Below are 13,379 nucleotides of genomic sequence, written 5' to 3'. Positions count from 1 at the left end.
CTTGAGTAGATAAATTTGTAAAGGCACGATCTCGATGTGTTTTGTTTACCCCTCATCTCTCTCTCTGTTTCTCTCTGAGTGTGTTTGCTTGTTTGTGTTAATTTCTTCCAATTGTACACACACACAAATGTTTCTCTGACCATACTGTACGTGACTTAAAAACAATCTATATTAGTGTTGACAGTCATTGTTTGACATCGTTCTGTAGGAAAGAATGAAGACTCCACATTTGGTAATATTGACTAATATGAGATCTTTCATCATGTGCAATGCTCTGGGGTGAAAAGGGAATCAGCATTATTAACAAATTCAGTAACACAAGTAAGCTCCCTAACACTGAAATGAATTTGCCGTGATGTTTTTATAAAAAGCAGGCTGGTGGGAAGCAGAGAGCTGCCTCTCGATTTGTCCCCTTGATAGAGCTTCGAGGGCCACATTCCTGCTCTCGGTAACTTGTTGAGACAGACCTAGATCCTGGTTGGAGATTTTTTCTTCCCAGGAGGACACGAGGAAGTGGAGCACATCTAGCTGGCTGTGACATCAGCTCAGAGGCGAGCATATGCCCATAATGAAACACGGCACTGCAGCGCTCATGAACATTTAATCAAGGCGAGATCAACATTAAAACGCAGGACAGTCATCAGGGGACGACAGACCGAGCCTTGTATCCAACTCCAAGGTGATGCGATTCAGGCTCTGCCACACAATAGGCACGCACTCCAGGGGCTTGGCTTTGACGATGGGCCAAATATTTGTCTACAGATGGATATTGTGTGAATGCACCTTGTCACAGGGGTAGTGACAAAAGGCTTGTAATTAGGCCGCTCTCACATGCAGCCTTTGGATGCCTTGAAGTTTCCCTGCTGCACAGCGAGAGCCAGTGAGGATGAGAGTTGGCTCAAGTCCACTTATTAAATGATATGCGCCAAAGTGCCCTGAATAGAACTAGCAGAAGCAATAACTCAATGGCCCTACACAATCACATTCTAATGCAATTTTGAACACACTCATAGAATGACAATGAAGAAATGTCGTATTCCATGGAAACTCAGAGCAGAGGCTCTGATTTGGTCTGGACTTATTAGCCTGCGACCATTAGTATTCAGTCACCTCTCCAAAATAAACGGTTTAAGGAGGGGAAAGAAGAGAACAGGGTCCAAAGGAGTGCAATGGTGACACTGAATACCTAAACAAGCACATCTGCTTGTTTTACTCAAGAACAAAATAAAGTTGCAACGTGATTTGGAAGTAGCAAGGATGTGTGACAAAGGTAATCTGAGGCATTATCACTGCTAATGGCTCAAGATGTAAAAGTGTGAAAAAAAAACCCAGCAAGACTCATACAGATGCTGTGTATGTAGCTCAGTCTCAGTTCTCCCACACCCAATTTGGAATGAAACAGTGGTTCAGGTATCTGCTGCCACCTAGTGATGTGGCAGAAACACTCTACATTTCTGGTGATTATTTCAATCGAAGGTTTTCTTATCAGTCAAAACATTTTTAAATGTACAGCACTGTGCAAAGGCTTAGATGTGTTATAAGTACTATATCTATTTATGTCTCACTTTCTTTATATATTATAAACAAATACAAGATGGAAGAAATATTAAAAAAAAACACACAAAAAAGTGCATTTCTGGTTCTAGTCTTGGGCATCCATTAAATGTGTTGTTTTGCAGTGTTATAATGACCAATGTCAAGATAGCAGGTGACGGAGCCAGTTGGCTCTGGTTCTGGCTCCGACACACTGGTTTCTGACGTGGGAAGGAAATTATGACAATTCAACATATCCAAGACCATGTCACATGTTTTTTAGACTAAAACTTGTTTTGTTACATACAGCAAACATCTCTACAAAAACTGCGGTCTCTGTAGACAGCCCAAGCTCTGCAAACGGCAACAAAACTGGTGCAAGCTGCACAAAGCACAACAAACGGTGTTCCAGCCATAAACGAGATACGCATTAAGTTTCAATTGCACGGGGAGGAAGGGGGAGGGAGTAGCAAACTATAGCTCTCTGTTTTCTTTGAACGTCAACAGAAGTGACGTTGCCCAACATCGCTTACAGCACAGTGGGAAAGGCAAGGTTTAATGAGGCAAACTGAGACCATATTCTCACCCAAGCAGTCAATATATGTTGATATGAATGACATACACATTAATCAGGTGACATCACCCATGACATATTGCAGGTGACCCGCCCCTCACTGCACCTTGCCGAAGGGTCAGTTTCTGGATAAGCCACGGTGAAGTCAACAGCTGATGTTGAGACCCCCATCATAGCTGGATCTGCCAACAACCTCTGGCAAGCCAGGCATGCCCATCAGTGAACTGGGTGAAGAACGACAGCTCCGTCACCAGCTTCCACCTTGTGTGACTGGTCGTTACAATACCATTAAATACACAATTGCAGCGGTGGCTTGAGACTGGAATCAGAACAAAAGCTATACTTTATGTGTTTTTAAACACTGTGCGCATAAGCCCTATGATTTCCTGTTATATTTCAGTGAAGAGAATTAGAATGAAGCTAAACATTTTAAACAATTGACTTTTACTCACTGAACTTGTTCATTATTGTGTTGTAGGTCAAATTCATGATTTTCATTCATTTTAACTCGTTTCTTTTTTTCTTGGAAAACATTATAGTTCAAGGGCAGCCTATTGTGTTAAGATCCTTTTTGTTCCTCCCGTGTATGTAAATATAAATGGCAAGTCCCCCAGAGATAAGCCTTATTGCACCAGTCACCATGCACACTGAAACACAAGCAGGCAGGTTTAATAAGTAAGCCCTGCCCCAGTTTCGGCCTGTCGAGATAAAGCCTTAGTCACCTGAGAGGGCTAGCCAGGCCTGCTGTGCAAGCAGCCATTTTTGTTATATTCCTACTGACACAGCGTACAGCAGCCTGGCTTGGACAAGAAGGTAAATACTGTTGTTGTTGAAATTCAGTACTTCACACTTAATCTGTGAGATTTTTAAACCAGGGATTAGTTTGTTTGATGCCTGACTGCCAGAATTCAAAAGAGAAAAAGCGTTGAGGTCTAAAGTCCTTTCACAAAGCGTACTTTGGGATTGTTTTTGATACCAGTTCTGGATTTAGTTTTGAACTAATTTTAGGCAATACTTACTCAGAGGGAAATTCATGAGTTTCATAGTGATCGGATAATGTGTTTGTTTTGCTTCTCAGTTCTTGTCGCACTGCTATTTCCTTAAACCAATGGCCCAGCTATTGTTACCATAAGAACTGTCTTAACTTCCGTGATTAGGTTTAGCTCATGTAATTACTTGTTTATTTTGTAGGCATGATATAAAATCCTAAACTCAACTATGTGTTTTTAGCATACTCAAACAGCATTAAACGGTATTGTTTGTCACCATGCAGAATCATGGACTCACACCTTCTGATAACTCTCTTGCCGGGCAACTGACACCTGTGCGCAGCTGAAGGACCAAGCCTCAGGATGCGCAGCTGGACTAAGAGCCCTGAGAGGCCAGAAGATGCCGATGGTGTGGACAAAGACTCCTGGTCATGGAGTGATGACGACATGCCGACCTCGGCTCCAGGCAAACTGGAGGATGCTTCTGCGAGGAGTGACTCTTCACCCAGCCCCCTTCCGCCCCCCCACCAACGAGAGAGCGGCGCAGAGGAGAGGTCATTACAACAGCGAATGAGAGCTCTCTTCCCAAAGAAGCTGAGTGGCATCTTTGACAAATGGACAAAGAATGATGAAGATGACCACGATACCGATGATGTTGATTATAATGATGATCATCCGACAGCGATAAAAATCCTGCCCAATGGGACCAGGGTGAGCCCACCGGTGACTCCCTTCCTGGAGAGACGCTGGGAGCCGGGGGACTCACTGAGGTCCAGTAAGGGCTCTCAGAAACCCTTAATAACCCCCAGCCCTCTAGACAATCACAGGCCTTATGATGCTTTCGAGGGCTCTGAGCTGACGAGCCTTCATCCAGCAGAGTACTACGCTGAGAAGCTGGAGGTCTATCAGATGAAGTACTCCTACCTGAAATCATGGCCTGGACTGCTGAGGCTCTTGGCTGGCTTTGAGCTCCTTTTTGGGGGGATGGTTTTTGCATGTGTCATTGCCTACATTCAGAAGGACAGTGAATGGTCAAACTACTACGTACCAACTTACCTAAACAGTTTCTCCGGATCAGGGTACTCCTACAATGGACCTATGACACCGTTCGTGTTGGCGGTGATGGGAGTGGCGTGGATAGTGACCATCATCCTCCTGGTGCTGGGAATGACCATGTACTACCGCACCATCCTACTAGACTCCCCCTGGTGGCCGGTCACAGAAGGCCTGATCAACGTGGCCCTCTTCCTGCTCTACATGGCGGCCGGCATCGTTTACATCAACGACCTGAACCGCGGCGGCATGTGCTACATGATCGTGGGCGTGAACCCCATCATGTCCAGCCTCTGCCGCGTGGACGGCGGTCAGATGGCCGGCACGGCCTTCCTCTTCATCAACATGCTCATGTACCTGCTCAGCTTCCTGGTGTGCCTGAAGATGTGGCGGCACGAGGCCACCCGCAGGGCTACGGAGGCCCTGGGCAGCATGGTGGGTGACCAGCGGGTGGGTCAGCCATGTCAAGAAGGCCAGTGCATTAGCTGAGTTGCATTATATGTTCATGAAACAGGGATATGTGTGTATTTCTTGCATACCAAAATCAGGTCAGCATGGGATTCTTGGTGTTTTATGTCTCTGATGCGCTGAAACGGTTCAAAGCAAAGTCTGTACAAAATCTGGGGAATCATTAACATCACAATGAGTTGTAGAAGCTATCTAAAATGGCTGATGTTGTACTGTAAAACATTTGAAGAAGTACCTCAAAAGGCTGAACAGCTGCCAGTGTGTATGGTTTCTATTCACACACATGCTATTGTTATGGGAAGATGGCTAGATTATCAGCTTTCCCTGGGAATGACATCTGGGTACAGGATAGCAGGCAGGCACCACTGTGTTCGATGTCAGATAAAGAGTGCTAGGATGCCCGGAATGCATGTGGACAATTCAGGTTCAATTCAGGCATTAAAGGTTCAGACTGATGCAGATAAATCAAGTTTATTCATCATAGCCATCTCCGTGTCTCAGCAAGGCCTGAGCTGATAGGAAAAAAGCCCATTCCGTGCTTAACACAGCACTACATTTATGACATGTGATTGGGAAATATTTGAGACAGCCTGATCATCATTAAACAATGACTTTTAACAAGCAGAAGTATTCTCCCACAGAAGCAGGTACCTCTCTCAGTCGACACTGCCAAACCCAAGTCCAAGAGGATTGTGTTCCAGGACGAGATGGATCAGCCTGCAAGGAACACCACGCAGCTCCATGTCTCCCAGAGAGCCGAGGGAGCAGAGACTCTGTGTGGAGCTATTCCCACCGGATACGTCCCAAAGCCCCGGGTCATTCCAGATTACATTATGTGAGTGTTAATTGGCTGTTCATACAAAATTAAATCCTGTGTGGAAAACAGCAGGCCTCAGCTCTTCTGTTCGGCATGATTGAAACAAAGTGTTGAACAGAAGCATAGATGATTCTTGTTTTTCTCCTATATGGGTTAAAGTTGTGAAACGTAGACAATGATGTACCGTTTATAGTTTGCATGTCTATGGCCCCACAGGAAATATCCTGAGATCACAACTGCGGAGGACAGAGAGCAGTACAAAGCTGTGTTTAATGACCAGTATCAGGAATACAAGGAGCTCCACAAAGACATCAGTGGCACTCTGGTTAAATTCAGAGAGCTGGATGCCATGATGAACAAGCTCCTAAGAAATGTCAACACCACAGAGGTCAGATCATCTTGATCTCAAAATGAAAGGATACAAATGTATAAACCAAGCAAGGTTTGACTATTTGCTGCATGTTTCTCTCCACACAGGACCGTAAAAGGATTGATCAAATGTTGAAAAAATATGAGAAAAAGAAAAACGTAAGTACAAAAGGTCCAATGTATTCTATGGCTCAAATGCAATTGTGCCATTGCTGGATTTATATCTTGATGTTCAGAATATGACACTAGGATAACATCTGGATCTGGGATAACATATTTCTGTCTTGGTACACCCTTAGGATCCCTCGTTTTTAGAGAAGAAGGACCGCTGTGAGTACCTGAAAGCCAAACTTAGCCACATCAAGAACAAGATCAGGAATTTTGATGAAAAAATGCCAGACAACAGCCAATCATGATAAAATGACACAATATTGCTACAGAAGTGCATTCTATAGCCTGACATATTGATGAGGAACATTTCATTCAATGCATCTGTTTTTCAGCACAAAACACCCATGTTTTCTGTACAAAATGACTTGTCAAATGGGATTTTCATACTATGCCTGCAACATCAGACCTTTTTTTTTTCAAATGTGTGGAATAAATCTTTAATGTTTTCAATTACCTTAATGTCTTTGTGTAATTCATTTCCAATAAGCCTAAAACTTTTGAAATAGAAGGGAACTGAAATTAAACTTCCTTCCAAATAAATTCAAGAGGAGAAGCTTTTTCAAGAATTAATATAATAGGCTACTGTTCAGAATGCATAACTGAGATATTGGGTTCAGTGGAAGTCGTGCATAGCAATAACCTTTTCTGATAATTCTGTAAACTGTTGATTGAAACCCAATATCGTGATACTGCATTGTACTCACTCTAATGGCATGGGGACATTTCATTGTAAGATAGGAACAGCATTGATCCCAGCCGACTCAATTATTCTTAAGATGTCAGAGTTTTGTTAAAATTGGAAGATAATAGTCTGGCCATATGCCGACTTGTTCAAACCTGATTTAGGATTTTCATATTATTATGTTATCTTGAATACTTTGGAAATGCCCTTCTTTTAAATGAAACGTGAGAGACGAAACGACACCAGTCGTTTGACTTCTTGCTCCATTACAACACTGGCTTTTTAGAAAGCAAGCACGGGGCAATAGCATGTACTGTAGTCAACAGCCACGGGTAGGCTATAATCAAGGAGCACCTGTTGAATGGAAAGGTTAGGTTCGCATATTATGAAAGACGGTCAGTTAGGCTATTCTACGGTGAGGGGAGTACTGGTGGAGCTCAAAGACATACCTTACGGAGTTTTCGAACCTGGATATGTGAAGGTATTTCGCAGGTATGCATAGCCTACGTTACGAGAAACAGGACGTGCTTTTGTTCAAATAAACTTTTAGACGTTATTCTGTTACATGTTAACTATTTATAGACTATTTATACCATTTTAGCCTATAAACGCCTTGAAGAATGTAAGCTAATTTAAAACACAGGCTACCTTTATGATATTAATAATTCACTGACGTGTAAATCGACGTGACATTTTATATTATTGTGTATGCAAGTTACTTACATAGGCCATTATTTAACGTAGGCTGTGAGTCAGAAATGTTTTTCTTTGACCAAAACATGTTTTCTTTTTTTTTTTTCAATGTAGCCTGCCTTTCTGTGAGATATGATACTGGCTAGGTTAAATGAGATGGGGTGAAGAGCCGTTTGGTGACCATGCCTTTCCTGTGTGTGTGTGTGTGTGTGTGTGTGTGTGTGTGCTTGTGTGTGTGCGTTGCCCTATAAAATTTCCTTAAATTATTGACAAATGCAGGGTAGAGTTGCAGAAAGCTGGTCAAGGATGACACTCATTTGTGTATGAAAGCTGTGAATAACATGTCTGAAATTACAGTGCCACAGTGAAATCCTGTAAGAGTGTAAAATTACTTTTAAAATGTCTGCATCTCTGTGCTCTCATTCTAGATTCTGCACGAAATTCCATTTTTATTCCATTTGCATGAATCATGTATGACCTACGGCACTACGACAGCCCACCCATATACAGCCCACACTTCAACTCTCCCTCTGAGGGATTTTACACATCAAGGAGTGGACCCTCTCCGCGCACATACAGCTACCACACAGCACCACTGGAGCCACGTTACATGGATGAAAGTCCTCAGTATTTTTACAGGTGGCTCTCACCTCCAGGGATCGTGAAAACGATGGAGGGCGTCTGTGTGCTTCTTTGCTTTGTTATTTTTGCTTGTGTTGCCTCCACGTTAGTCTGGGACATGCCCGGGTATGAGACTGGTGTAGGAGGCTACGTATCAGGTGGAGGATTTGGTTACAACGGAGGTGTTGGCACCGGCACTGGATACTACGGAGGAGCCTATGGATACCACAGCTCATACATGACCCCTTACTCTGCAAAGAGCGCCATGATCTCTATGGCAGCCATCAACTTTATAATAGCCTTGTTGTTCCTTGTGGCTAGCTTCTCCAAAACCCGCACTGTGCGCAGTCGCCGGTTCTACCTGACCGTGCTGGTGGTGGACGTGTCCCTGGGCGTCCTGCAGTGCATCATCAACATCATATTTGTCATCGGTGTCAACCCGATGGCCCAGAGCTCCCAGAGCATGCTCTACAACCCCATACTGATGATGTGCCAGACGCCGCAGAGCACCAGCATCAGTGGCGGGGCAGGAGCAGGCTTCCCTGGTGCATATCCCATGTTCAACCAGTATCTGCGCCACTACTGTTACATGGATCCAGAGGAGGTCAGTCAGTGGCTTTCCGAATCTCCACACAAAATACGTACAGGCTACTACATTATGGATTTGTACTATAAATGTACATGATAAGCATACTTCTTTATAGACACAAAATGAAACAAATATGGACTGATATTGGTTAAAGGTCATGAAAGTTGTTGACATGATATCTTCCCACTAATTCTTGCAGGCTGCAGCCTTGGTCTGTGGTATACTGGTCATGGTAGCACTGATTACGGCTGCCTTCTTCTCCTATAAAACCCGCAGTAAGATCTGGCGTCATGGTAAACCCAACATTTTTTGGGACGAGCCATTTCCCAGCCCAGCAGGAAGAGAGGGCTCAGCGGACTGGGTAAGTGGCCTTGTGGGAATAGAGTTCTATCAACAACATACACATTCAGTCGACTAGTTCACTTTGATGTCAGTGTGTTGACACATTTCCCCTATTTATGTTGACAGGAACACAATTGATGTGAACTCAATACCACACCTGGTTTCAGTGTGTTAAATCATTAACTAGTGAGCAAATACCAGTTGTCTTCAGACTGCAGAGACACAGATCAGGCTGAATGTGGTAGTGTTATGACTAGATATGTTGTACCCTTTATAATGACGGTCATTATGAACTTCACACTTTCACATACAATTCTTCAGCTGTGTACTAAAATATATCCCCATGCAATGTGGCTTGGGTGAAAATATGTAGTTTGAAAGGAGCAGTTTCACTGTTTTGCATTGAATAGAAGTCTCTTTAAGGGTAATAGTCTTTCTCTCTCACTCACTTACTCACTTATTCACACACACACACACACACACACACACACACACACACACACACACACACACACACACACACACACACACACACACACAAAGAGGCACAGACACACACACACACACACCAAGAGGCACAGACACACACACACACACACCTGATTTAGCTTTCCTGTACAACGGTTAGGTTGTTTTGAATTAGTTGTTACCCCCATGGTCCCATGATGACTCAATACTTGACTCTTGACAGTGAGTTGTAAGTCATTGTTCGAAATAAACAAAGAACACCACCCATATTCCTCAGAAACGTCAAAGGAAGGATCATAGTGCTCTATCCCAGAACAAATAACTGGGCTTGCACGTAGGCACTTTGCTGACAAGTCCAACATGTGTTCTGTGTATCATGTAAACAGTGATAAATGGAACATGTTATTGCACTTCCATTGTCAGAAAATGCTTCCCGTAAAGACACCAGAAAAGGGCGTATAGTAAGTTGGTTTGGCATAGGGCCATGTTACTTAAAATGACTTTGTAACTTGGCACACTTACAACCACAAGGAATTCTTGCCATCTCGATTGTAGGCTGTCAGCTTCTGCTCAGCAAGTGGTATTGGATTTCTAAATGCACCTCGTGCTAATCTATCCTCTCTTCCCCAACGACAAGAGTTGAACTGTTATCTACTACAACACTGACTTGCCACACTGTTGGTTGCAGTTGACTAGTTTGGGAAGCACCCTGCTTCCCCCTGCAGTGGTGGTATCGGACAAGTCCACCCTCGACCTGAAGACGGAGGCCAGTGTGGCATCCTACCCTGAGCGGACCGTGAGTGTGGTCAGTGGAACCACTTACGACACCGTGTGAGTACACAGATCCTCTATGCGTTTCACTACCCATGAGCCATCTGCCCACTGTCATGACCTTTGGCTGTCTCATCCCCATAACATCCTGAGTATCGGTACATAGCTGTGCTGTTGAGTCATATGCTCCTCCAGGGGGGTGTATTTCCCATTGGCACGCAAACAGCATTTATGTCCCGAACTCACACAGTTATAGCATGTATTGATATCACAGAAACAGAAACATTTCCCCAAGCTTGTCCGTAATTAGTTAATCGATTACTTCTTTTAATTCGTTCACGAATCTGTTATATAACCAAAATATGCGCATTTCCCACCTTATATCCAATGACGTTTAGAGCTCACTAATCATTGATATAGGTACGGTATCCTTACTTTGTCAAACTCTTCATGACGCAAAGTCTAGTCTTTAGTGACAAACCTGGGTAAGTTAACTCAGAGTAAGTGGTAAACCTCCTACAACAAGAGCCCTACGGCATTGTTCTGTTAGGAGAATGAAGCTTTACAGTTCTTCTATTAGGAGATATACCACTTACTCGGACTTACCCAGGTTTGTCACTAAACCACATACAGTACTTGGAACACCCACCGCGTGAATTGATCAGCTATATGTGAGTTGGTGTGATCACTGACTAATCTAAATCCACGACACCTTTCCACTCACTGTGGGGCACTATATTTTCAGGTACTCTGAGAACATCCACAGCGCTCCTCCAGAGCCTTTGTATCAGGAGAACGGCATCAGCTCCAGTGCTTTTGAGGTGGCTGAAGTCCAGTGGACTGCAGCTCGGGCCTCCAGAGCCCAGGGTCAGGCCTTGGCCTCAGAGGAAGAGCCTTATGAGGCAGTCTACTCCACTGGCCCTGGGACGTCTACTGAGTTGTACACCGATGAATGGGAGAGGTTAGTTTCAATGCAGTCATTTTTTTAAAGCTCAAAATCAGTGCTGGACTTGATCCAATGATTTCGCTACGATTTTCAGTAGTCAGGTCTGATCTGTTGCTCAACAGCGGGTATCCAGAGATCACGTCAGATGCACAGAGGCAGCTGTACAGGCGGGAGTTTGACTTGGACTTGGCCGAGTACAAGCGCCTCTGTGCCGAGATGGACGACGTCAATGACCAGATGAACAAATTGAGCGGGGAGCTCGACACTCTCGAGGAGGGATCTGCAAAATTCCAGGTCAGTTTGAGAGCTGAGGTCTGAAAACCTGTTGCAACACTGCAAAACCTAGGCTTCATAAAATTCAGTCTCTGAAGACTTTGTCTTCGTGTTCTAGGCTGTTGCAGAGGAATACAATCGACTGAAGGACCTGAAGCGGGTAAGTGCAGGAGGGTTCTAACTCTGTAGGTAGTGAAATATAGAGGGCCAGTAGAGGTCCATTTAGTTCTCCAGAACTTTTTTTTTATGTCAGATCACTTTGCTCTCTGATTGACACAGCAAGAGTGCCTATGCTCTTCTCCTCTGACTAGGCCTCTGACTATCAATCAAAGAAACTGCAGTGCAAGGAGCTAAAGCAGAAGCTGTCTCACATCAAGCGGTTGGTGAAAAAGTACGACGAGGGCTATTCTTAGACGGACAAAAGTCTCCCTGCCTGTGGGGAGGGGGGGCGTTGGCTGGAACACTGCTCCAGGACAGCCCTTTCCCACTGAGAACCTGTCACTCATAGCCACTGCCCATCACTGACACCACCGAGGCACTGAGACCTCCCTCCCCAGGAGCCGGACCACATAGCTCAGTCTCCAGCTTTGTGTGAGTACCATTCATCACCCCTGCGCAACTGTTCAAAAACTATCTCAGTTCATGGACACATCAGGCTGTATTTCTGGTAACCGTCAGATTGATGAGGGAGCATCACAGAGACTATAAATTTCGAAAGTACTCTTTTGTTCAAAAAAAAAAAAAAAACATGTGCTTTCTTTCAGTTTTGTTGTTGTGATTTCCCTTGAAAATAAATAGGAAACGTTAAAGAAGTCATGAATTTATTCACATATATGTATATTTTGGAAATTACACACAATCCTTTTCATTACTAAACACATTTGTAAAAGTGTTCCTGTTCACTATAATGGTATATTAATAAAATTCTGAATTCATGAACTCACATACCATAAAAAATGACTCACTTTCTTTAAAAACAAACCAATGTTTGTTTTTAAATGGCAAACAATGTAGTGTATTTGTCTTTAGGTTGGTTTATCATATTTAAAGGCCTTTTTAGTGAGGTAATTCTGAATTATATTCAGGATGTTTAAGGCAGACATAAACAAGTATGCCATGGCTATTACTTGAAAACCATAGAACATTGAGTAGTACAGACAAATAAAAAAAAAAAAAAAAATGTGTCCTCAGTGCCAATGTAATCCAGGTTTCTCCCTCACCCAAACACGGGCAGCCCCATTAAGAATACAGCGTTTGGGTGTGTGTCCAAGATGTAAAATGGCAGTGAAGATTATTTTCTTTGCTGCACTCTACAGTATCTGATGGTGTCAAAGACACGTAAATGACAGAGACCAGAAGTTTATTGTGAAAATGCTGTATATTAACATGACATGGCTGAGATGGTCAATTCACGTCTCATGGACGATGAGGTATTTTCTGGTTAATAGACATTAAAGTTAAGAATCAGCTGTTCACCATTAGAAAAAAAGGTAAGATCATTACAATTGACATAGTAAGCACAGAATAAAAAGCTACGTCCACCATTTAACATGCTCTTTTGAAAGACACAGCGAGACCATTTGGTTTTAAGCCATATGGTGTGTTGCAACCATATCATGCAACCATTGATGTCAAATGTACTGCTACCTCACACATTTCCATTTGATATTTAACTGTTTCAATGTCAGATAACCAGACGTTAATGTGTCCTGGAAATCCTTCAAGTGCTTTTAGCAGGTTTTTTTTTGCAAAATCGCCTTTGATGTAACAGAATGTATTTGTTTGTTCTCTTTTTCAATGGTTGTTTGAAAACCAAATTATGTCTGATATTTCTTCTACATGATTTCATATATAATGGAATCAAGTGAGAAGAAATCCAAATAACTGATATTCATGATAGGCAGAACTGGTATTGAGCACAGTGTCATAGCTGGCCACTGAGAACTTATCGGGGGGTATCGCCTGCATTATGGTATTAGTACCAGGGGTCAGTGTTCCCCGACATTTAGAAATAAGACCA

At 43.3% G+C, this 13,379-nt stretch overlaps 1 protein-coding gene across 1 annotated transcript; it reads left to right on the top strand.

The window, feature by feature from the left end:
* The first annotated feature begins 3,384 nt into the window (after positions 1-3,384).
* LOC134069281 (uncharacterized) lies at positions 3,385-12,275 on the top strand. The gene is given in 12 exon segments (XM_062525218.1): positions 3,385-4,599; positions 5,259-5,452; positions 5,651-5,822; positions 5,912-5,962; positions 6,103-6,249; positions 7,837-8,574; positions 8,759-8,920; positions 10,058-10,200; positions 10,886-11,101; positions 11,209-11,380; positions 11,478-11,519; positions 11,671-12,275. Coding segments are annotated over 12 exon segments (3,279 nt in total). The 5' UTR covers positions 3,385-3,459; the 3' UTR covers positions 11,773-12,275.
* The last annotated feature ends 1,104 nt before the right edge of the window (positions 12,276-13,379 follow it).

The sequence above is a fragment of the Sardina pilchardus genome, chromosome 2 (assembly GCF_963854185.1).
Source record: "Sardina pilchardus chromosome 2, fSarPil1.1, whole genome shotgun sequence".
NCBI classification, from domain to species: Eukaryota; Metazoa; Chordata; class Actinopteri; order Clupeiformes; family Clupeidae; genus Sardina; species Sardina pilchardus.
This window is presented reverse-complemented; position numbering and strand designations above follow the sequence as displayed.